Below are 24099 nucleotides of genomic sequence, written 5' to 3' on the forward strand. Positions count from 1 at the left end.
ATGCTAAACTTCCTCGTGTTCTTTTGTTTTTGGTAAGAGAACACCTGGGACTTCACTTCAAAATAACCCAGTTGAGGCTTAAAAGTAAAATCAAGTCACTATTTTCCACCTTTTTTTGGTTAATCTATCCAACATATACTTTGTAGTAGATATATTATACTGTGACTTTAAAACACCTAAGCTTTCCTGTGATCAAACCATTAAAATTTGAGAATGGTTTTATAATTATTCCTCAAAAGATAAACGCATGAGTCATGTTGTCAACTTATAAATTGAACGTTAAAAAATAAGAATGAAAAAGTTTATGATACGTGATCGACTGTCGAATACGGAGATCAGAAAAAACATTTTAAAAAGTAAAATAAAATATTATTATTTTCAAAATTCATATTTGGCTTTAGAATTACTCTTATCTATTTCACGTTCTAGTGCATAATATTATATATCTACAACATATTTATATACAGAGTGATTCACTTATCATAACCACTTGACTAATCGAAAAATAAAAGTAATATTAATAACTTTTTTATTTGTTTCTTTTTGTTCAATGTTTCTCTCAATTTTTAATCATTAAGTTTTTTTTTATGTTCATCCCTTATACCTTATAAAGGTGTCAATTTTAATTTTTCAAATGACAACATCCCTAATTAACTACCTTATTTAATAGATAAAAATAATGATCTAATTAAGAAAAAAAATAAAAACTTTTAGACCAGTATTTCGGAAGTTATTAACATATTTATATCTAGGTGAGAGGAAGCGTACGACCGGGAAATATTTAGTTTAAAAAAAGCAGCAGTACCTCCAGTCATTACTTTAAATTGTTAAATTTATTTTATTTTTCGATTAATTAGGTTTTTTGTGATAAGTGAATCATTCTGTATACGTGTACATATATATGAGAAAGTGTTTACATGACATACTGAAGTTTTCAGGGCTAAGAATAGTCAGTTGAAAACGAATATAATCATGCGACTGACTGTGATCGAAAATATATTTTGTTCTCCATATCCATTCAACCAAACAAAATTAATCTTTCACTTCACCCATCGTTTTTTTCATATAACAATACTATTGGGTATAAAAAGTAACCTTCAAATACAGAAGTTGTGATTACAATTTATTTTATATTTTTAAATCATACTTAGTGTCGATTGTTTTCAGATTGCTTAGAAAATTATTTTATTAATATGATTAATCAATATATTATTAAAACAAATATTTTACACATCTATGATAGTTTGAAGTAATAATACATTTTATATAACAACTTAGTTGTCTTTATTTTTATTAGCGTTAATAATCTCGTATACATAATTCAAAAGTGAAATTGATAAATACAATTATGACCACAACTCAGCTACTATATATTTTCAATTAAAAACTATTTCTAATTATTTAAGTACTTGTTTTAAATGAACCGATTATTCTGTTGCATAACTTAATTTTACCCTTACTTTTTCATTTCTGTTTTAACTTTTTCACTCCCTTTTCCTTATACTACATATAAACNACTGAAGTTTTCAGGGCTAAGAATAGTCAGTTGAAAACGAACATAATCATATAATATAAAACTTTACTTCGAATAACTTTGTCGAACTGTATACGGTAAATTTTACTAGTTCGTGCATAATACAAATTGTTTAAGAGTCTCTTAATTTTTGGAAATGTTCTTAAAACTTTGATAAGCAGTGTACTATGTTCTTAATAGTTTCAGGCATGCCAACCTAAGAACTTGGAGACATTTGTTTTATTTCTACGCTTTGTTTTTCTAGATATAATTATGTTTTTTATTGATTATTACAGACAATTCTCTGATCCTTATAGTTTAAAAAAATATATCGAATTATAAGTGGTTATTAAAAGAATTACTTCTACCAAATATTTTAATAACGTTCTCAAATTAAAATTATGAAAGGTAGGTGTGGGTAATAAGGTCTAACTCTAATTAATAAGCCAATTAAACATATTTTATATTTATTCTATGTTCATATTAATAATGTGTTATAAATTAAACAAATTAAATTAAAAAACTTGTAAATGTTTTGTCTAAAAAAAAAACCTTACTACCATCAAATCTTTTATTTTCTTATTTTGGTTGTTTATTTTTAAAAACATCTTCACGTAATATAGCAATAATTTACTGATTTTCTTTAATGCAAAACCTATAAAAAACTGAAAAAAGTTTTTATGGAAAATCTGTTGGTTTTTCTATATATTATACTTTTGTCGATATTTTCATTATATATCTACTAGCAATCCCTGGGTCACCGAATAGTTTCCCTATGAAAGCCGTATAGGTTCTTAACAGATTTACCGCTGAAGATTTCAGTAAACACTAACCCGTTTGCTGTTCTATATTTCGTCCTAGAATAAGAGGATCGTCCTGAAAAGTAAGGTGTTTTTTTAATCTAGGATTTAAATGAAGCTTGGTTAAACAGTGGTATCTTTACTTTTGTGTTTAGACATGTAAGACTACTATCATTCAGATATAAAATAGCTATTTTGACAAATAAATTACTAAATCAGTTTTATATAGTATGCTAATTTTTTAATTTGATCAATTTCCGATCGATGAACTTTAATTGCTATACAAAAACGGACAAATCCATTATCATTTTTCAAAAATATTTTAGTAACTCTTAGAAAATGTATTATATTTAAACTAAGAGTATTAATCTAAATAAATGTTTATTGTAGAAAAACATTCTTTCTAGTATTTAAATGTAATGGGAAAACAATTTTTTTTAAATTTATTAAAATTAGTAACAAGTATAAAAACAGGAATAGGATTAAAGTTTATTTGTTTAACGTTTAAATATTTTATAACGTTATCTTATAATTGATTTTAAAGTTATTCAACATATAAACATTCTATTATTTTTATATTTAATGTTATTAATTTTAAAACGTTATACACATTTTTTGCTTAACGTTTTAATGTTACTGCAATTATACATTCAACGAGTTCGTAATTCATTGCCTCACGCAGTTTTTAACATGAACAAATTGCTACTTTTTTCTTACTTAGAATTTTATTAAACATAACTTTTAAAAAGAATTAATTTTTTTGTTTTAATAAGAATTGTTTTATGTTATTAGTTGTATTACGTTAAATAATATTTTACGTTTTCATTGATATCAAATATTTTTGGTTTTTTTTTAATACGTTTTAACATAATTTATCGTTCTTTTGACTACGTTTTGACACAGTTTTTCGTTTTTTTTTATTAAAGTACAAGATAATAACTTTAATTAAATTAATATCTATTGAATATCGACAATTTTTCTAATTTTAAATCTGCATTCAAATTGTTTGAGATAAATGTTCGAATTAGGTTAATAATCTATTAGTATATGTTTCTTACAAATAAAAAAAAATAACTTCATTAAACAGTAATTTTTGGCCAAATGTTAAACACTACATTATGACAGCATAGCGGCTAAAGTCAAACGAGACGATAAAAACATGGTGCAGTAACAATAGCAGATGGCTTTTTTCCAATTATTATTTTAAGTTTAAACTTAATATTTTCGAGTTGTTAAGACGTAAACACTTTTTCATCTTTTTTTTGATATTAAGTTGTGATTTAACAAATTTTACTTCTCCAAACGACAATATATTTTTATATTTAGTGCTTAAACATTTGTATATGTTTATTTAATTGATATGATTATAGTTTAGAATAAAATGTCGAAAAAAACTGTTTTACCGAAAAATAAACCAAACCTTTTGGCTTCTTCATTACTTCCCGAAGTATCCAAAAGCATGGAAGATACTTTATCAGTTAAGTCTTCAATGATGAATGTACCACGATGGCATTCAGCTCCAACTAAATCAGTTGATCAGGAAGAAGACAAAAAAATAGTATTTAAGACAACTGCTGTTATAGATGTGAACTCTAGTGAAGGCATTTCTGGAAACACAAGTAAACCGTTATTAAGACAAAAAGTAATTATGGGTACTCCTACAATGGAAGATGGTGACAGTGATGAAAATGACGACAATGAGCCAATCATAACAATGCCCCCAGAAGAAGGAGACGCTATTGAAACACCTGCAAAGCGTTCGATGGTAGTTCGTCGTGGTTACAGTTACCAGGAAAGTATCCGAAAAACTGAATCTGGAACCAATAATTTAAGTTCAGTTGGGAATAGTCGAAGACGATGGCTGTCAGCAGATACAGCTGGTTCACATCCAAATAGCAAATCAATGGAAAATTTGCCTGCACCGTTTACCTCATCAGCTGTTACCAGTCACCACAATAGGGCTAGCTTTATAATGGCTGGGGCTGACGACCGTAAGTCTTTAGATAGCTGTTTAGAGAGTATTGGAGAATGGGCAGACAGACGTCGTGGCTTATTCGCTTCCACCCGTACTTCTGTGCCATTACATCTGTCTCTAGCTCCTCCATCAATTGACCGAAGGTTGACCATATTGTCTCCACATAATCATTCCGCTGCCATCGCCACATCAGCTGAATCTTGTTGGCATTTCAGTACTTCTTCATCTTCTTCTTCGCATACAGTAGTTTCAAGGACACGTAAAAAAACTAGATCCGGAATGGTATTGCCAAAACTTGTCTTACCTGGACCTGAGTTGGATCTATTTTCGAAGTAAGCATGATACAATTTCTATCTTTTTCTTTTCCTTGCCTTAATTAAATAAAAATTATTTATTTAGAAAAGACCTAAAACTACATTAATGTTTGGTACGAATATATTTTTCTTTTTAATAAAATCAATACATTTTTGAAACTACAAATTTATAAATTATTACTAAAATTAATGTATCATAATGGTAGTTCGTTGTTTTAATTATGTCATAAATATGAGACTTAAGAGCACATTTAAAAATTTTAACTTATCACCCTAAAAAGTTGTGCGATCGGTTTTTTTTTCTAAAGACCGAATGCTATCATTTTGTTAATTTCAATTCTAAAGAAAGGTCATCAAAAGTTCATAGTTAAACTAAATGTAAGGGTTGAAAAATGATTGAAAACAAGCTCTGACAAATTCAAACTCGTTTGACGATTTTTAATAAACGTATTTAATGAATATTTAAAACTATGCTAGTGTTTATAACAATAGTTACATTAAACCTTATTTTGATATATTTTTTAAAGTTTTTCTTGTTATAATTCCATAATAGTATGCTGATATATACATTTTTGAATATTTTAAAAACGGCATACACAACTTCCGCATTTATTCAAAAAGTTTTTATAGTATATCAAATATGTTTTTATAATTTAATTTAAATTGAAGAACTCAGATGTAGTTGACAGTTATTAAATAAATATTGCATGGGTATAGCAATTATATTTTATGTTTATTACTTTCTATATATGAAAAACTTAAAATTTATAAGCAACAAATTTTAATATTCATTAAAAGTGTGTTAAGTTTCCATTTTGTGTACATTTTTTAAACAAATGATTTATTTTTTATGTTTATCTACTTAAAATTAAACACTTGTAGTGTACTCAAGTTCAATACTTGTTAAACAATTAATTTTACTTGCTTTTACATAAAGAAACAAAATAAAATTAACCTGACTTCTCATAGCATTATACATTAATAGGCTTACCTAACCATAATTAATTAGGTAAGATCTATTTACTAACGTGTAATAAATAAAAATTCGTTACTTTTTCGGATTTCTGTTCCTAGTATATATGAAGGGATAATTTTGACCTCGAAACAGTAAATAATTAATTTAATAGACAAGCCTAAATGACCACGTAATAGTTCTTTCAATTCATGAACCACATCGTCTGTTCCCTTAAGTATACGTTATTGTAAATTATAAAATTATAGTATAGCATTAACTGTATAAAGGAAATAAAGTACCTCTTTCTTTTTGATACACTACAGATTAATACATTTGGAATATCTCGCCGATAAGATTCCAATAAACATTAAAATTCAGACTTAATTTTTAGGTGATTATTTGTACACAATGATAAAGTATTTTGAATAAATGTTATTTAAAGAGAACAAATAAACTATTATTTTCTAATTTATTGTGGCATAACGGTGTGAACATATATTTCGTAAACATTTTCATTAATAAAAGTAGATTGAATAAATTTCGTATTAATTTACGTGGTTTTTTAGATAATAGTATTACTTGTTAAAGTACATAAAAAGAAAAAATACTTATTTCAATCACCCGAGATGAGTCTTGAGAGAAAGATATTTCAAAACTTTACGCTTGCATATAGTTTTTAATTGTTTATTAAATTTTTCTAATAGGCATCATCTTTTGTTTTACATTTGCGATAATAGAAGTCATAGACGTTCTACTCTTCAAAAATATTATACCCAAGAATTTTCTAAATATCACTTTTTCCATTATTCTCATCAGTTGGAATAAACCAATTTTAAAATAGTCATGTTTATCCCTTCTACTAAAACTTAGTGAAGCGTATTGTTGATGAATATAATACTTGTCGAATTTTCCACCTACAGGATTCTTTACAACTTGTTTAATACCTAGTTTTATTAGTTTTACAAATTACATTTCATCTGTTAGGTTATTTTTTCACTAGTATCAAGACAAATTCTAAGACCTTCATTTCTTATTTTACAAGAATTGAAGTTTTCATAAATTCAGTGAGTACTAATTGAATTAGATTGTCATTGACATTTAATTAAAATAATAGTGCTAATAACTTCCAAAAGCTCTTATAATTACTATTTATTGTCAACATTTTAATTTTTATTGTTAATTAATATTGACAATAAATATAATAAATATTGACGAATGAATGGGTAAAGTTCTAATTTTCTAATTTTATAGATATTCAAATTTTAACAAAATAAAGATTTTCTGATAAATTTCTTATAGCTTAAAACCTTTTCCTACTAAAAAAAAACCATAAAACTTAACATGAAAATCTTTAAAAATAAAAATAATTTTCAGATTTTTATTTTTCATTTCTGTAATTTTTAGTCAAATTTAAAATGAATATGTTATAATTTTTAAATCTTTAAATGTTTGTTTAGATTGTATATTTAAAGAGTAACATCAATCTATATAATCAAAAAGTATTGTGTTATGTAATTCGATTTTAAAATACTTTTAATTTTAATTTCTGATATTTGCGTAGTATGAAATATTGAAGTATTAGATATATTTTTTAAACACGTGAACTTTATTTTTAAAGCAATTAGTTTTCATGATAATTCCAGCAGATTTATAGTTTTAGAGAAAAATGTTTACCGCAGGAATAATAAATAACTTGGTTTGAAAAAAATGTCTAACCAATTGTGGTTAGTGCATAGTAAATTCTTGGAGTTGAATTCTCGTCTTTTGTAACTGGTAAAATTAAATATAAATATGAATTAAAAACTATAATTATGAAACTAAAAAATTTTAATGAAATTTATATCTCTTTAATTTTGTATTATATTGCTATAAATTTTCTAATAATAATGTGATAAGTATTAGTAATATTTGTTTTCCAATAAAACAGACTCTGTCCGTAAAAACAACATTAAAATAATTTTTCCGACATTTTCATTTAATTATTAGTTCACTTAAATTAATATACAAACAGGTTAGTTTTTTGATTATTTTATTAAAAAATACTTAGTAAATTGACTGTTAAGTTTTATATTATAGTTTTAATTTTTGTTATCGACGCACCGAGAAATTATTTTCTAACTTATTTAAATTGTTTTCTTACTTAAGTATGAGTGATGTATTTATTTACACATAACATTCCGAAAATATAGAATCAGTTTTATTTTATTCAATTGTATTTTGATTTTCATTTGTACAATTTTGATTTATATTCATTGTAGCGTTACTAAATTTAAATTAAATTTCTAACTTTGCACAATATTTGTCGATGGAATATAGTAAATGGTCACAGTTTGTAGACAGCTGAGTACAGCTTGGAGTTCGCATTATAAATATACACCAGTACGAGCTGTACCTACCTATGCTACATACCCACTCAATGTATTTATATGTTTGTAATTCAATTAGTACTTTCCTAAAATTGTTATTGACACGTTAAAAGTTTTTGTAAGATAAGCTTTAAAAAAATTATTATTAGTTTTATATTATTTTTGTTATTAATAAAAATAAATAATAATAAAATGAAAAGCTAACATTGTCTAATAATTCATAAGTTATTAAAATAAAGGAACAAAATATTTAATAGTTACTATATTTTTCAAAACATCGGGAACCACTCTGTATGTACAATACACTCTGTAACTGTAGTTGATTCTGATTTTAAGAGAAATGTGGTTTGAAATTTAGTGATTTACATTTAAGTTATTTTTGCATACTTATAAATGAGTTTCAGGGTTTTTTTTTTTATGCTAAAATATTATAAAGTATTTATATTCCAATTAATTAAAAAAAAATGTTCACTTAAATATTCCCAGTTAACAAAACAATAGGCTAGAAATACTATATAATATAAAATTATAATAATTTTTAACAATTGATGAGTTCGGTTTCTTTCATTTTATCCGAACCCAAAATTACTTATTATTACTGTCCTTCGAGATGGTGTCATTTTTATTCTCTATATTTGATCGTGTAAATGAAATTTGATACAAGCCGTTCGTTAAAAAGAATTATCATTGAAACTATACTTATGAGTTGATGATGATTTATTTATGTCTATTGTCAGTAAGTCAGACAGTTAAACTTTAGTAATCGATCTATCACTTGAAGTAAAAAAAATATAAAACAAGTTTATTTATACTTTTTGAACAAGGCTAGTAGTTTCATAAAAAGATAGAAAAGCCTTTATACGAGTATTTTGTGCTAAAGTCATGTTTTTAAGTTTTCGCTTATGAAATAATAATCTGTATATGCATAATGAAACCTGTAGAAATTAATTTCATAAGAGTTTATTTTATAGTTAGATTAATAAAACTCATTTTCTCTAATATAAACTTTTTCTTCTAATAGTGACTTTATTACAGCAATATTTATTAAATTTAACACTTTTAAACATAAGCAAAATTTTTCATATTACTAGTGTACAAAATAGTATAAGTTACTATTTTTTTAATTTTATATTATAAATTGTACAAATGACATAGGCACGTGTATGTTTCAATGTTTATTTTTTATTAAGCTATTATGTGTTAGTCTACTTAACATACGTAAATAATATAAATACATACAATATAAATACATACTTGTACTTATTCAATTTTAAATATACTGCACAGCTGTGTAAGCTAATATTTATTGAATTTTAATGACAATAATTAGACAATATATCAGTTTTCAACTTTTGTCAAATATTTTTATCTTGGTTGTTTAACACATTTATAAAATCTCGAAAATAATACTTAATACGATATGTTTTATTAAAAATTTGAATAATTCATATTTTTTCCAATATTGTATGTAAAACTGTCATTCTATGTTGGTATGGTTTGGGTACTTCTTAAAATATTGTTTACGCGTGGTAACAAAAAAAACCAAATGGTTTTTAACACAATTCGATCATGTGAGTAAAATAGAACAGTAAATGTTAGTATAGTTTTTTCATTCGTTTAAACAGTAGTTGACTTAACTAAATACAAGATCATGTATAACTATTTAATATGTAAATGTTTACTTTTGTTGCATTCAGAATTTGAAGGAGTTATATAATTTCTCAATGCAATATAACAAAATGTTTGTAATACTAATTATACAGAGTATTTAATTTATCATGAAATTTTTTATTAGTCAAAAACTAAAACAGTATTGAGAATTTCATTTTAATTACTATTACAGTTTTTTCAATTTATCAATGATAAAGTATATTTATGTTTATCCCTTTTATCATAAAATAGTGTCAACTGAATTTTTTTTAATGCAATCATATATAATTAACTAGATTATTGAATAGATATGAATCAAATTAAGAAAATGACTGATCCAATTTTTGGACCTGTATTTTTAAAATTATTAACATGTCGTAGTAATGGCTTGGAGTAAGACATGGGTGTTGTTATTTTTACCACTAGTAATTTCTCAGCCGTACTCTTCCTCTCGCGTAGACGTAAATTTTCAATAACTTCTGCAATACTAATCCAAATAGGTTATCGACCAGCTATTTTTTTTTAATTAAATCATTTAAACCTAAAAGAAATAAAAAAAAACTAAATAAATCACTCTGAATACTTAAAAATGCATGAAATTATTAGTAATCAAAATCGAAGTACTTACTTTTATGATTGAGGTTGTTGCACATTGTATTTTAGTTTCTTGTACAATTTTAAATACCTTTTAAAAAGCTCATTATTTTGATGACGTAAGATGATAATATTCTAATACAAAAATTAAATTACTAAATTTTCATTTCTTGATACAATTTTGTGTTTTATTACTAAATATCCAGTAAGTTGACTGTAAAGTTTGATATTATAGTTTAATTTATGTTAAAAACGTATTAGAGAAATTATCTTTAAACACTTATAAGTTGTTCCGCTACTGAACCATGTGGTATGTATTTATTTATACGTAACTTGTTGAAAATGTGTAAACAATTGTGCGTCATTTTATTCATTTGTATTTGCACAATTCTGATTAATATTCATTGTAGCCTTAATAAATTTCAGTTATTTAAATTTAAACGTTTGTCAGTGTAATATAGTGAATGGTCTCAATTTAAATTTACACTGTAGGTGATTCTTATTTGGGTATTATTCAAAGTTATAGTGGAAGACGTGAAATGTATGGACTTCCACAATTGCAGTTATAGTTTTAACGATATGTGGCTTAAAATTTAGTAATTTCTGTTAGTTATTTTCTAATATACTCTAATGTACTAATTAATGTATTTTATACATTTCATTTATCACTGTAATTGTGTGATTTTTTTTTTAAGTTATTTAACAGTCATGTAAAAACGAAAATAAAAATGTATTTTTATGAGTTCATAAATATTCATGTCTCAACGACCTTAAATTGTTCGGGAGATATTACTTCAGAGTTAAATTTTAATCTGTTCTTTCCCTTCAAAACTTATTCTTCAGTATATATAAAATTCACAAATTCCACGAGGTAAACATCAAGATGATTTTTTATTTCCACAGTAGTTACTACTTTACGTTTGTCTTATAAATAGCAAATTGATGACCGTTAAAAATTATTATTGCATAGAGAGATCATCAAAATAATATGTTTCATATATTTGTTTTCATTTCTTTCTTCTATTTTTGCTCTTTTCTCAATATTTGATATCGTAAAACAAACACATAGACATATTTTTATAAATTTTAAAAATACTATAGGAAATTGATTACTAAACATTAATAAGACATCCTGAAAGAAAATAACGAAGAAAACATCCTCAAATACATAAAATTGCTAAACCTACTCTTTAATTTAATATATAATATTGCATAGACTTTTATTATTATCAAAAATTGATTGTAAAAATTTTATAAACTAAATATACATATATATGTAATTCTGGCTAATGACTACAGATGTCAAAGCCTTAATAATAATAATAATAAAAAAAAAACAAAAGATATTTTTAACAAAAATGACTTTTTATCTACTCAAAAAGTGATTCTCTTGATTTTTTTTTTCATTTTTCGTAAATTTATAAAAAAGAGATATTTTTTCAATAAATCAAGAACATATAGTTTCTGATTATATGTCATTTTCATTGTTCAAAGTATTATATTTATAATAAAAAAAAAGTAACGCAAAATATTTAGTAGATCAAAATTTATTAGAATTGTCAAAACACCGAGTGCCACCCCATGTGTGTGATAAAATAGTAAATGATGCATTATTATCAATTTATAAAAGGATAATAATTCATATCCTTTCTTGTAGATTGTATTAATATCAACATTAGAAGCTTTTAATAATTAATTATAAATTCTGAGACGCATTAACAATAATACTGTTTTTTTAATTAAAATTATTCAAAAATATAATAGAAGTAGTTCTTACTAAAATATTTAAACATGAAAAAAAAACAATTTATAAAAATTCCATCTGCTTATTGATTTTTGTTTATATATGTTTGAAATCATCTATTTCTTATAATTAATACTAAAGAAAAACTACATCAAATAAGATTCTCCTTATAATTTAAATTTTGGTCGTAAATAGTTCTATCGTACTGAATAATTTCTATATTCATATGAATAATATTTACTTTGTATTTTTTATGTGTATAAAAATATGCGTGTTGTAGTTTCTTGATACAAAATAAAATAATATAATTCTTTTATAGTAAAAATATGTTTTCTTATGTGGTTACGTTATGATTAAATTCATGTTTTAACAAAACCCTATTTAGGGCATAGGGAGGTTAATATACCAAATAATCAAATATTGTGTTTGGAACAAATTTCTATATTAAATATATTTTTGAAATGAAAAAAATTATTAATTTTTTTAATATTACTTTAAATAATGATAATGACTAGGATAGTCAATCTTTTTTTAATCTAACTATAGTTAAACATTGTAAGTACTTTTAAATTATAAAGCATCACACATGAACTTAATTTGTTGTTTAGATGGTATTATAAATATTAAAAAGCTAAAAATCATATCGTTTTTAAAAAATGAATTTCAATTAAAATTTTTTTAGGGCTGAAGCCCAAAATTAAATATACAAAAATAGTTAGTTAAATTTAATTTTAAGACCGGTATGCCTCGTCTGCAATTAAAATGCTTGGGCATATAGTAATTATTTAGTGGGTATTCATTTTAAAACTAGGATATATTTTACGTAAATTGGGTAAAATAACAAAATTGATTCTAATAAAAGAAATATGTACCAACAGTATCGTATATTTATGTATAAAAATATTAATTAAATTAAATGAAAACTTTGCTTGTTTAAATTATTAAGTATAAGTATTAACATAAATCTTTTTAGAAATTTAATCAGACAATAAAAATAGAAAAAAAATTCTTTAAAAAGTCTTTACCAAACCACGAAAGTTACATAATTTAAAAATCAATATCTATTTTTAACTTTATCGAAGCTAAAAGGTGGCTGTGTAAGCTTATTAAAACAATTAGTATACTTGAAAGATTTTACCGATTTGAATAAAAATGGTAAAATATATATTTTTTATTTGTAAACATTGTTTACCATAACAATGGACTTTGCTTAAAGCAAATAAACATGTAAAAACAAAAATAAAAATGGCTAATAATTATTTTTTATTGGGCGTTAATGTTTTAATGAATAAACTATAATTAATTGAAGGCAAAATCAAGAATCCATTATTTGTTTAAAGTTTCATCATGAATTGTTTTACTGTTTCTTTTTTCTTTATCTGAACTAAAATAACAAAATATCTTGAGAGATTGTTTATTTTATGTTTGTTTAATTTTATGTGAGTTTAATTCAAACTTTTGCGTTTAGCGACTGACTGAGTTAATAGATTTATTGTAACTTCGTGATGTATACGAAATTCTTATTGATTTTGTTTCAAACTGGATATTTTTTTAAGTTAAGTAGCATTGTATGTAGTTTACTTTTGTATTTTTAAGCTGATTATAATAACAAACCCATTATCTCGAACAAACGTGTACAAGACATCATGTTGTTAGTTTTTTATACGAGTAGTTTTGGTATTTGCTGCATTTGACGTTAAATTGATTTTGACGTATACAAACAATGCTTGATGCGTAAAATTATTTAATTTATTTCTTATAAACAATTTATTATAAGTCTTTTTTTTCTACCTGAAACATAAGACTAAAAGATAATTATATAAATAATTATTTCTACAGTGATCAAAGAAATTATTCAAAATATGGCATACTAAGTACTAAGTGCGCGTGTAATATTCTCGCTGTTTCCTAACGATAATGTAAAACAGTTTATTTTTGTTAGAAAATTCTATATAAAAAAAAAATTATCAAAGATTTTTTTTGGTCATAATTTATGTATAAATAACCTGAGATTGAAAATGTTGATATTAATTTTATTAATCTAAAAAAAAGCTATTGCCGAGTACATAAATACAGTTAAATATTGTTATAAGATTATTAAAACATTACCCTTAATGGTTTTATTTAAGAATGTTTTAAAAATATATTCATGGTAAACTCTAATAATTACATTTAATTTTCAGGTGAGTACATTTTTATCACTGAAATAACTAAATAAGAGTTAGGCAATAGTTTCTTAAATAAGGTAATATAAATTACTTAATTATCTATTGTCTACTCATTTTTTCAGTTTATTTTTATACTAACAATTCTTTATCATTTAATTTGATTACCTAAGATAATCTTTAGCTATTGAAGGTCAGTTGTTCACATATTTATACACACATATATATTTCTATAACTATTACTATAAAATTTACGATAACTTAGGGATTTACTTGATTTGAGTTAATCCCTTAATCATAATTCACACATAGAATTACGTTTGAAATAGATTTATAACAACTGAGTTAATTTTTGCCAAACTTGTTCAATAATATTATGAAAACTCATGTAACTACATATAAATGTTATGACCTTTTGGCAATATTGCTTACAGCTACAAGTTTGCAGGTTAAACTTTATCCGTATTATATTGGTAAACCGTTTGTTCTTACGTGGTTCTGTCACATTTTCAAAATTTTCACCTTCCCATGAGCAACCGTACCTCATGTTTGTACATAACCTTTACCTGATTATCTGGCACGCATACCAATATTGTCAAAATTGCACGGACCATTTAATAATAGTATTATTATATAAATTTCATTGTTTATAGCAGGCGCATACGATGCTATTATTATTGTTATTATTATTATTGCATTTTGTAGTACCTAATCCGCGGCTTTATAAGTGCACGCTGTACTGCCGGAAGTAGCGAACGTTTCCATCAAGGCCGGGTAATTGTATTGTAAGTCCACTGAAATTGCTATTGGCTCTATACATCACACAACCACCCAGAATGTTCTCTTTTATTTTAACACATCTCATAAAATAAAAAAAACGCTAAATTTTAGCGTCTAATATTAAATATAAATTATATCAACTGTTAATTAATTCCATTGAAAAAGGCCCATTTAATAAATATCTTTTACGAGTTAATTTTTATCACAGCTGTAACTAACTTTTATTGTTTACTCATTAGGAAAAAATAACTAATTAATTTTAAATGTGTATTTTATGAATAAATAATATAAAATTATTTACTAAATTTTGTATAATATCAGTAAAAAAATATTTCTGGACTTTAAATTTTAGTCTAGTTATTATGTGTTATTTTTTAATGCAATCATCATAATTACAATAGACGTCATTTGCAATTTTAATGAGTTATATAAAATAATATTTATTGTTATATATAGATGTTCAGTAAATGAAGTAACGGGCGTCTATAGTTGTCATTGTTTGTGACTATTGACCCGTTTCCTTACTTATAGACACTATATATATTCGGGTAATATAATTATTAGCTATAAATTTCTAGCTCTATTTGTTAAAGAGAGCATTTAAATATTTATTTAAATTTTTCTAGTCATAACTAATAATCTCAATAAGTTATAAAGTTTATTGCTATATTATAATATATGCTTGGGGACTGTGACACTAGCCGTATTGTTTTAATTCAGAAAGACTGTATTAATAATTTTAATTTAGTAACCAATTCAATTACATTACTTATGTTAAAAAATCTTATTAAATATCTTTATTTTAAAATTCGATATCAGAAATAACCTAAACAACCTAAATAGTGTATTATTTATTTAAATTTTTTTTTTTTTTTTTTTTGAGCAACAATATTTACCAAAATTTTGTTTTAATTTTCAAATTATGTATAGTTAGAATTCATTAACTTATTCATAAAAAATTATAAAGAATATATTATGAAATAATCAATGATTTAACTTCGATGTAATTATGTTATATTTCAGTGAACACAGTAATGTATCGAAATTGCATAGCCAAAACGCCGGATGTTTATTATTAATTATTGCTAGTAAGATTCATTTTAATTTTAAAGTTTTTATAATATGAAATTTACTTATTTGTCTGTAATATTAAACAAGGTTTAAATGATAAATTTTTAATTCGATATTGCTAGTTATTTAAACCAAAATAATTGCAGTTTTAATTAAAGTTACTGAAACCGGAAAGAGTCCAAATCTATAGTTTTTGTATTTAAATTTCCTTGCGTGTTTTCTATATCTTTTAAATCTATGAAAAGAAGGTAAAGTTTACCTTTTATTTTATCATTGCTTTTTATTTTTATATAACCATTATTTTTAGATTTTTACTAAACTCTAACAAAAGAAAATACGAATACTATTATATAAAATTCTTCCTACTTTGCTCACATTAAGGATAAAATAGACGAGAAAAAAATTTGTTTAAGATTTTGGTTGAGTTATTACGTTTACATATGTCAAGAGTATTTAGTACACAAAAAAAAAAAGAATAGTTTCCATTGTCTAAAATTGTTATAAATAATATAAACACACTACTCTAATCATATTTATTATAAAAAATTGCTAACGTATATGTACCTTTTAAATGTTTAAAAATATTAATGAAATTTCGTAGAAAAAGAGTATATATTAATTATATAAAACAAACAGGAAATAATAAACAATATGTAATGGTAGCACATAAGATGAAGGGTAATAAACTATGTCTAAATTATTATATGAGATATGATTGTATTTTATAATATGTAGATCATTATTGATGAAAATGTAATAAATAACATGTAATAAATTACGATTAATAAAGAAATAACGGTGACGTCGGGGATTACTTCTTGCCTTTGAACTACGGTCAAATTTAATATAAAAAGCCAAAAATAAAGAGCATTCTAAGACAGATGCAATCAGATACTTACAGAGGCACTCACTACGCTCGATCATTCCACACTACGAAATATATGCAAGAAGTGATCCGCCGTCAACACAGTTATATTTGTTCACCAAACACAACATCTATTTATTTAAGAGTATAGCAGAAAATATCAAGGTAGGAATCTAATAAATTCACCAGAAATAAATAAGATTTAGAATTAAATATTATGAGTATATAGATTAAGTAGGCATACAGGAAAATCAAGTGATTATCAATAATAATAAATATACCAAGTAAATTTAATAAATCGATAATGTTTGTACAGAGTTACTTGGCAGAGTTATATCGTTGATACGTGTCTATTTCAGGAGTTAGGTTGGAGGTTCATATGTATAGCCACCATATATACCACTCTGGGTAGACACACGAGGTGACTCAATCCCACCTATCATTGATAACCGTCAAAACTCGTGGCATTATTGATATTTAAGAATTGACAATTAATTATAATAAATCCCATATTAATAAAAAAATGATCACTTTATTTTTCTATCATCTTCTATCTTTCTTACAGACCCTCGTACTCATACCCCGAATAATAATATTATTAATACAATAAAGTAGTGGATCGAATAAGAATCAAAATCCCGTCATATTCTATTTAACTTATTTCTTTTGAGCAACTGTCAGAGTAGCTCCCTAAAATTAATAACCCCCCCTAATTATTATATCATAATTAACACATAAAGTATTAAAGTAATTAAATCTATTATTATTATCTTTTTTTGATTCACTACAAACGATAGTTATGTTTTAACATTTAAAATTTTCTATTCAACTCTATTATTTGAGTACTATTAACAGTAAACGTTGGTTTATACTGATGAATTATTGAATTAGGTTGATTATCAGTTATAAATTAATATATTAAGTATGCAAATGGTGTAATACTGCTTATGTTTAATCGTTTGTTATAAAATAATACTACTATAACAATTTTGTAGTATAAATAATCCTATTTAAATGGTATACAACTTAACTTTTTTTGAATATCAATTTGTTTATAAAACAAATTCTATGATCATTATTAAATATATTACTATCACTAGTAATTTATTTATCATTTTTAAGTCTAGTTGAAAATATGATAAAACGCTAAATAGTTTTTAGTTTATATTAAATGAACCTACAATATAAATCTATATTTATAACTTTTAAATTTTATAATTGGTATATAACTTCACACATAAAGTCCATTAAGGGAAGTTTAAAAAATAATACTGAATAATATTTTTCAATTTCCTCTCTATGTTTTATTCTGTAGAGTATCTGGATAATTACATTAAATATTCCTCTAGATTGCCGACTAAAGTATTATAAATTGATCCAAATATGAAATAATTTTTCAATTACTAATAAGTATTCAAGATTCTGTGCTCGTTATATATTTCCCAATTTAAAGTAAATGCAATCCATTATATAAACAATAGTACTTTGAACTATATTATTTTATCATTTTCGAAGAAAAGCAATTTCAATTCAATTGAATGATTGCAAATTGGTAGGTTTTTTGTATGTCGATAGCATATTGGTTTTTTGAATATAGTATTCAAACTTTCTGAAGTTTTCTTATTTTTTTAAGAAATTCATTTTTATCAGAGATTTTATACTAAAATTTAATACTATTTGATAGCAATAATATATAATCCATTTCGTTATGTCATAAAAAACTACTTCCAAAATCTGTTATAAAAACAGTAAGATCATTTTCATTAAAAAAATTAAAATAATTATAATTATAATTGTAGTATAAAACAATTATTATAAAAAATCTAAATTAATTTACGAGTATTTGTAAGAATAATCATGAAAAGAATAAATATTATTCTGTTCTATTGCTTACCTAATAATTTAAATTGATATTACATGTATAAACAACATTCAACACCTATTTCTATAAAAAAATACTGTCTTTCTTTATCAATCTTATCAAACACCTTGATTGAATGTAATAAATACTTATTTAGAATTCAGACATTATATTTTTAACCGAAAATGCAAATTTAATTAAAGTTATCATTCATACATTATGACACCATAATAAAGTTCTAGCGTTTTTAATTGTATACGTTCATATTATTTCAGTTAAATAATATCAATAGTATTTATTGACAATTAAAAACTAAATTGTTAGTTTTTTTGCCATATTATGTCATTTTAAGCAGAATGGTTTAACCAAACATGCCAAAGTTACGTTTTCCTATTTTTTTTTTATAAAAATATGTTAATATTTTTTGAATATTTAGCAGCTGTTTTTTTATTGTAATTATCCGTGATGGCGAGACCGCGATGGTCTGTCTGTATGATCAGTAAGTTTGAATTGGATTTCATTATTTTTAAATAACATAATGACAACAGCAGCAGTTTGAACTGAATACAAAATATTACCAGTGAAAAAATTAAAATAACATTTTAAGTAAAATATAAAGATATGTATTTATATTTCACTAAATAATTCTGTTTAGGCTGATGTCATAAAAATGATCCGTTTATAATCCATAAATGTAAATTTAAAAATGTACAAAACAAATTTTATTATTCTTTTATTAAAGTTTTCTTAAGTTTCTTACATCCTTTGAAATGCATTGTCTTTTATTAAAAAATATATATTTCTACAAGTTATTAGATGTGGTTATTATTAGTGTTGTGCTAAGCACAAATTACGATTCTTTCTTTTTAAACATATTATATTATGGATTTAAAAACACTGCTATGAGTTAATAACAGTTTTTTTTTTAATTAATAATATTATAAGTTGTATTCGCGATCAAAAGCGCATTACTATATTTTGTAGCTTTAAAATTGATGATATTTATTATTATGGTCATCATACAAAAAAATGAACTTGAAATTAATAATAAGTAATTAACTAATACAACGTCTTAATACGAAATAATTTCTATCTTATCTTCTTAGGTAAAAGATTATGAATTTCTAAACATCTGCATTGTTATTTGTATATTGTCCTTTGACAAAATGCTTAGAATGGCATGTAAAATCGTTTACTCACAAAACGTCTTGTGGAACAAATATGTTTTGTTTAATACTGATTAGGCATTCAGCCTTTATTTAAAAAATAACTAAGTATCGTATAGTGCTGCTGTCATTTCTAACAATACTGAGTATTTAGGCGTTGAAATAATGTGTGGAAGTTACGGAATTTGTGATAAATTTACATGCATTGAAAATGTCAGTAGACAGTAATTAATAAACCTTTAGTAAACTATACCATATTTATCTGGCTGTAACATAAGTATAGTAGTTATTGTCGAGTATTACTATATTAGTGGATTATCTATGAACTAAATTTTAGAATTTTCATTTACATTATTTTTAACTTATTGTTTACTATTAGTCCATATTACTACAAATAGTTTAAATTAAATATAATGATTATAATTTTGAATTATTATAGCTAAAATAAATACGTTTAAATTATTATAGAATTTATTAGAATATAAAATTTTAAAGTTCAATATGTTTATTCTAAATAAATTCTCCTAATTTTACATAAATTTGTCTTATTGCGGAACATTAAGTAGCTATATTTTATTTTCATTATTCAAATTTATGGGTTATTAACACTCTGATGATATCTATGATTATAATTTTTGATTTTTTAATGTATAAAAATTAATTTATATTAATCTGAACAAGGCTTATGACCATAAATAATAGAATTATTTCTGTTTTTCAGAAATTTGTATCATGTGTATTAAATTGATTACTTACATTGATTTTTATAAGAACTCGTTAAAAACTAAAAAAATTGTGAAATCGCTTTTGAAACCCAAATCTAACTTAAATTTTATAAGATAAATTGATAATTTCAATGAAACTAGTAACATAATATTTATAGTTTCTATAGCCAATTTTTCAACGTGGACCTACTAAAAAAATTGGATTTAAATGAATCTATATACTGAATATAAGAAAAATATCCAAAAATTAAAATAATTTTGGTTTTAGTCTTATTTAAACTTAAATATAATTAAAACATTTTATTATATTAATATGTTTTAACTGTTTTAACCGAATACCTAAAAATTGTTAATATGCAAGTATTTGCATAATACATTATTTTTTTTACAAGTCATTTGGTTTTAAGTTAAAAAATTTTTATAATTTTTACGACATAGTTTTGCTTTTATTTGATGCATAAGTTGAAGTGTTTATTATTATTATTACTTTCCATAAATCTGATTTAATAATGGCAGTCTGTAATAAAAGTATTGTTATTTATTACTAAAGATATTTTTATTATTATTACATGTTAAAATAAATCATACGTTTTATTAAAAATGTATAAGGTATGGATTGTAAACACAAATTTTAGATTAATTCGAAATATTTTAGATAAATTTGTTTTGGTTCATAAAAAATGTACTCAAGTAAAAACATAAAATAGATTAAAGATTATATGCTATGATATGTTATTCTTATTATACTTATTGTTCAATTCTCAATTTTTTATACTATTAAATCATTACTATTTAAGGAAATATTACTATGTTATTTAACATTAATATTTTACTAAATTAAATTAATAAAGAAAAAATAGCATAGTTAAAATGATGCTAATTTATTGCTAAAAATAATTTTAATTGGCAAAAAAACAAAAAATAAGTCATATATTCTACTTTTACCACTATATTAGTTTAAAGATACATGTATTTATTACATATTTTGTAAATAAAAATTTATCTCGGAGTAGATTGTACGTAACAAAACTATTTATTACCCCTATTAAATGAGAAACAATTGTATCTTCAGCATAGTAATGTATTTGATAAAAAATTACCTAAATCATTTTGAAATAAATGTATCAGATGTTCGAAATTCTTCAAAAATGTTTAAAATTTAATTAATGTTATTATTTAAATATGGAAAGATAAGATACGGCAGTTTATCTTTAACGCTGACATTTATTCATTAAAAACCCTTAACTCAAAGAAGTTCTTCTTAATGATGATACTCACGTTATTCTATGATATATTAAGTATAACATACTGTCTTCTTCCTTTGGCCTATTTTCCTAAAAATGACATTTGTTCATATTTCATTTAAGATAGATAGTAGTCTTTCTTCTCTCTATTACATTGTTTAAGACGCATTGATAGGTATTAAAAACAGTTTTATATAGTTAAATTATTCAGAAAACTATAGTGAACACATTCTTATGTGAAATTAAACCTTACAAAAATTATGCATAATTGATAAAACAACCAACTAATATTAAATAATTTTATAGTATTAAAGTAAGACAATATCAAGAAAATAATGTAATAATATATACTATTTCTTTGTTAAAACAGTGAGTTAAAAATAATACTATCTGAAAACACTTCACCTAATAATAAATATAATATTAATATTATAAAAACATTTGTTTTACAATTTACACATGCAAATTATTTAGAGTAATTCTGTGTATAATTTCAAAACAAGTTCTATTATAATTGAAAATAATAACTCTTATTCAACAAATAAGTTACAGTTCATTTGTCAAGATTAAGTAGACATAACTTTGTTTAAATTTTAAATTGTTGATAAAATTAAATGTTTTAAATTATATATTCAACTGGATATTTCTCGGAGTTATTTTATTACTGTTATCAGTATTACTGAAATTCTAGATATTTAACACTTTACGCTTGAAAACTAGATACAATCATGATTTGTATGCGTAATTAGTGTCAATTGAAGATTTATACACAGCTTAAATCTTTGGTACAGAATTTCTACTCTATTCGTGATGTGGTCCCATAACTAATGGCATATAAACTAATGTTTATATGTCAATATGATGTAGTTTACAGAAATATATTATATAGTTATTATTTATATATTTATCTGTGTGTTGTGAACTGGCTTTTTGCTGCCTAATTGTAATTATGTAATTTAATAGTATATATATAATAATCATGGGAACGGAAGCCTCTTTTGTTTTGTATAAAGTATTTACCAGGCAAGCATCTAGTTCTTCTAGAACATTCGATGCTTGCTCAGCCTTTTTCAATGTATTGGGCCTACGGCCGCCGCCGCCTGAGGCGACGCGCCAGTAGGAGTCAGCTACTCGTTCAAGAGTCATAGAGTTCATGGGTCGAACCTGGACGACTCTCCACTGAATCTTTTGTTAATTTGCTCACTGAATCTTTTATGTTAACTTGTTCACTGAATCTTTTATATTAATTATCAACTAATTAAAATCGAGAAGTTAATTATAAGTGTAAACATATTTTTTTTAAATATAATAAACTAATTATCAAACGCATTCTCTCTTCATTTGTCTACCGTACCAACCCGGTCACAACATGTGTATAAATGAAAAAAAAAATTTTTAATTTAAATATAATACTGAAAAATTGCTAGATTAAAACTAAAAATCCCTTACAATTAAAGAGTAACTATTATGATACTTTTTATTGTATATGTAACAAGATGAATGTCTTTAATCAGAAAATAGTTTTAATAACCATTGTACATGAAAACAATTTTTAATTTACTATTTAGTCTGTTAGTTTTCTTAGAACAAAAATGGCGATTTAATAGCAAAAAAAAAAGAAAAAACATTTCTTTTGTATTATATTTCATATATAAATAGTTCTGTTATCTTTACTGGACTTGCATAACAAAAAATCTTATTAAAATAAGTATGGTCAAAATTTGAAGCACGCTCTATCGGAAAAAATATAAAACATAAGTGAGAAATAAGTAAGTTGGTAGATGTCGCTTAACACTATAAAACTCTAGTACTCTAGATAATTAATCAATAACAATAATTATGGTTATAAAAAATAATATAATTGAACAATTATAATTAAAAGATAGGATTATACAGTGTTTTTTTTAATTTCTTGATTTTTATAAGCAAATTTTTTTTGTAGAATTATTGTAAATGATAATTATTAATGTAGAATGATATTATATATCATGTATGAAGTGTGTATAGGATATTATATACCCAACCATTCAATGATACTAAAATTTTTGAAGATTTACTTTATGCATCTATATTAAACGAAATTTTTTTGTCTAATATAAAATGAAATGATATAAATGTAACGAATAAAATTTTCTTTATTTAATATTTCACTGTACATTAAAAGTATATACAAATATCATTCTGTACTAAACCAATAGATGTCATTAATGTTTTTTGTGCACAATTTTAAATCTAGAAATAATTTTAAATACATACATAGAGATGTTTAATTTCATTATTAATTATAGTTGTTTGTTTTTTTTTTTTTTTT

The 24099-nt window shown here is 23.8% G+C and overlaps 1 protein-coding gene across 8 annotated transcripts in view; it reads left to right on the top strand.

Annotated features, from left to right (window-relative positions):
- LOC126901008 (cAMP-specific 3',5'-cyclic phosphodiesterase) overlaps positions 1-24099 on the top strand; it is a 323154-nt gene that overhangs the window by 199465 nt on the left and 99590 nt on the right. For 2 of the 8 annotated variants that reach the window (XM_050677096.1, XM_050677097.1), the window contains exon 2: positions 3684-4620. The exons of the other annotated variants lie outside the window; for them this stretch is intronic. In XM_050677096.1, the coding sequence (XP_050533053.1) occupies positions 3695-4620 (926 nt within the window). In that variant the 5' untranslated portion in view covers positions 3684-3694. The remainder of the gene's footprint in view (positions 1-3683; positions 4621-24099) is intronic. 8 annotated transcript variants of the gene reach the window in all.

This window comes from Daktulosphaira vitifoliae, unplaced genomic scaffold, assembly GCF_025091365.1.
Source record: "Daktulosphaira vitifoliae isolate Bord-2020 unplaced genomic scaffold, ASM2509136v1 Scaffold_3, whole genome shotgun sequence".
Lineage (NCBI taxonomy): Eukaryota > Metazoa > Arthropoda > Insecta > Hemiptera > Phylloxeridae > Daktulosphaira > Daktulosphaira vitifoliae.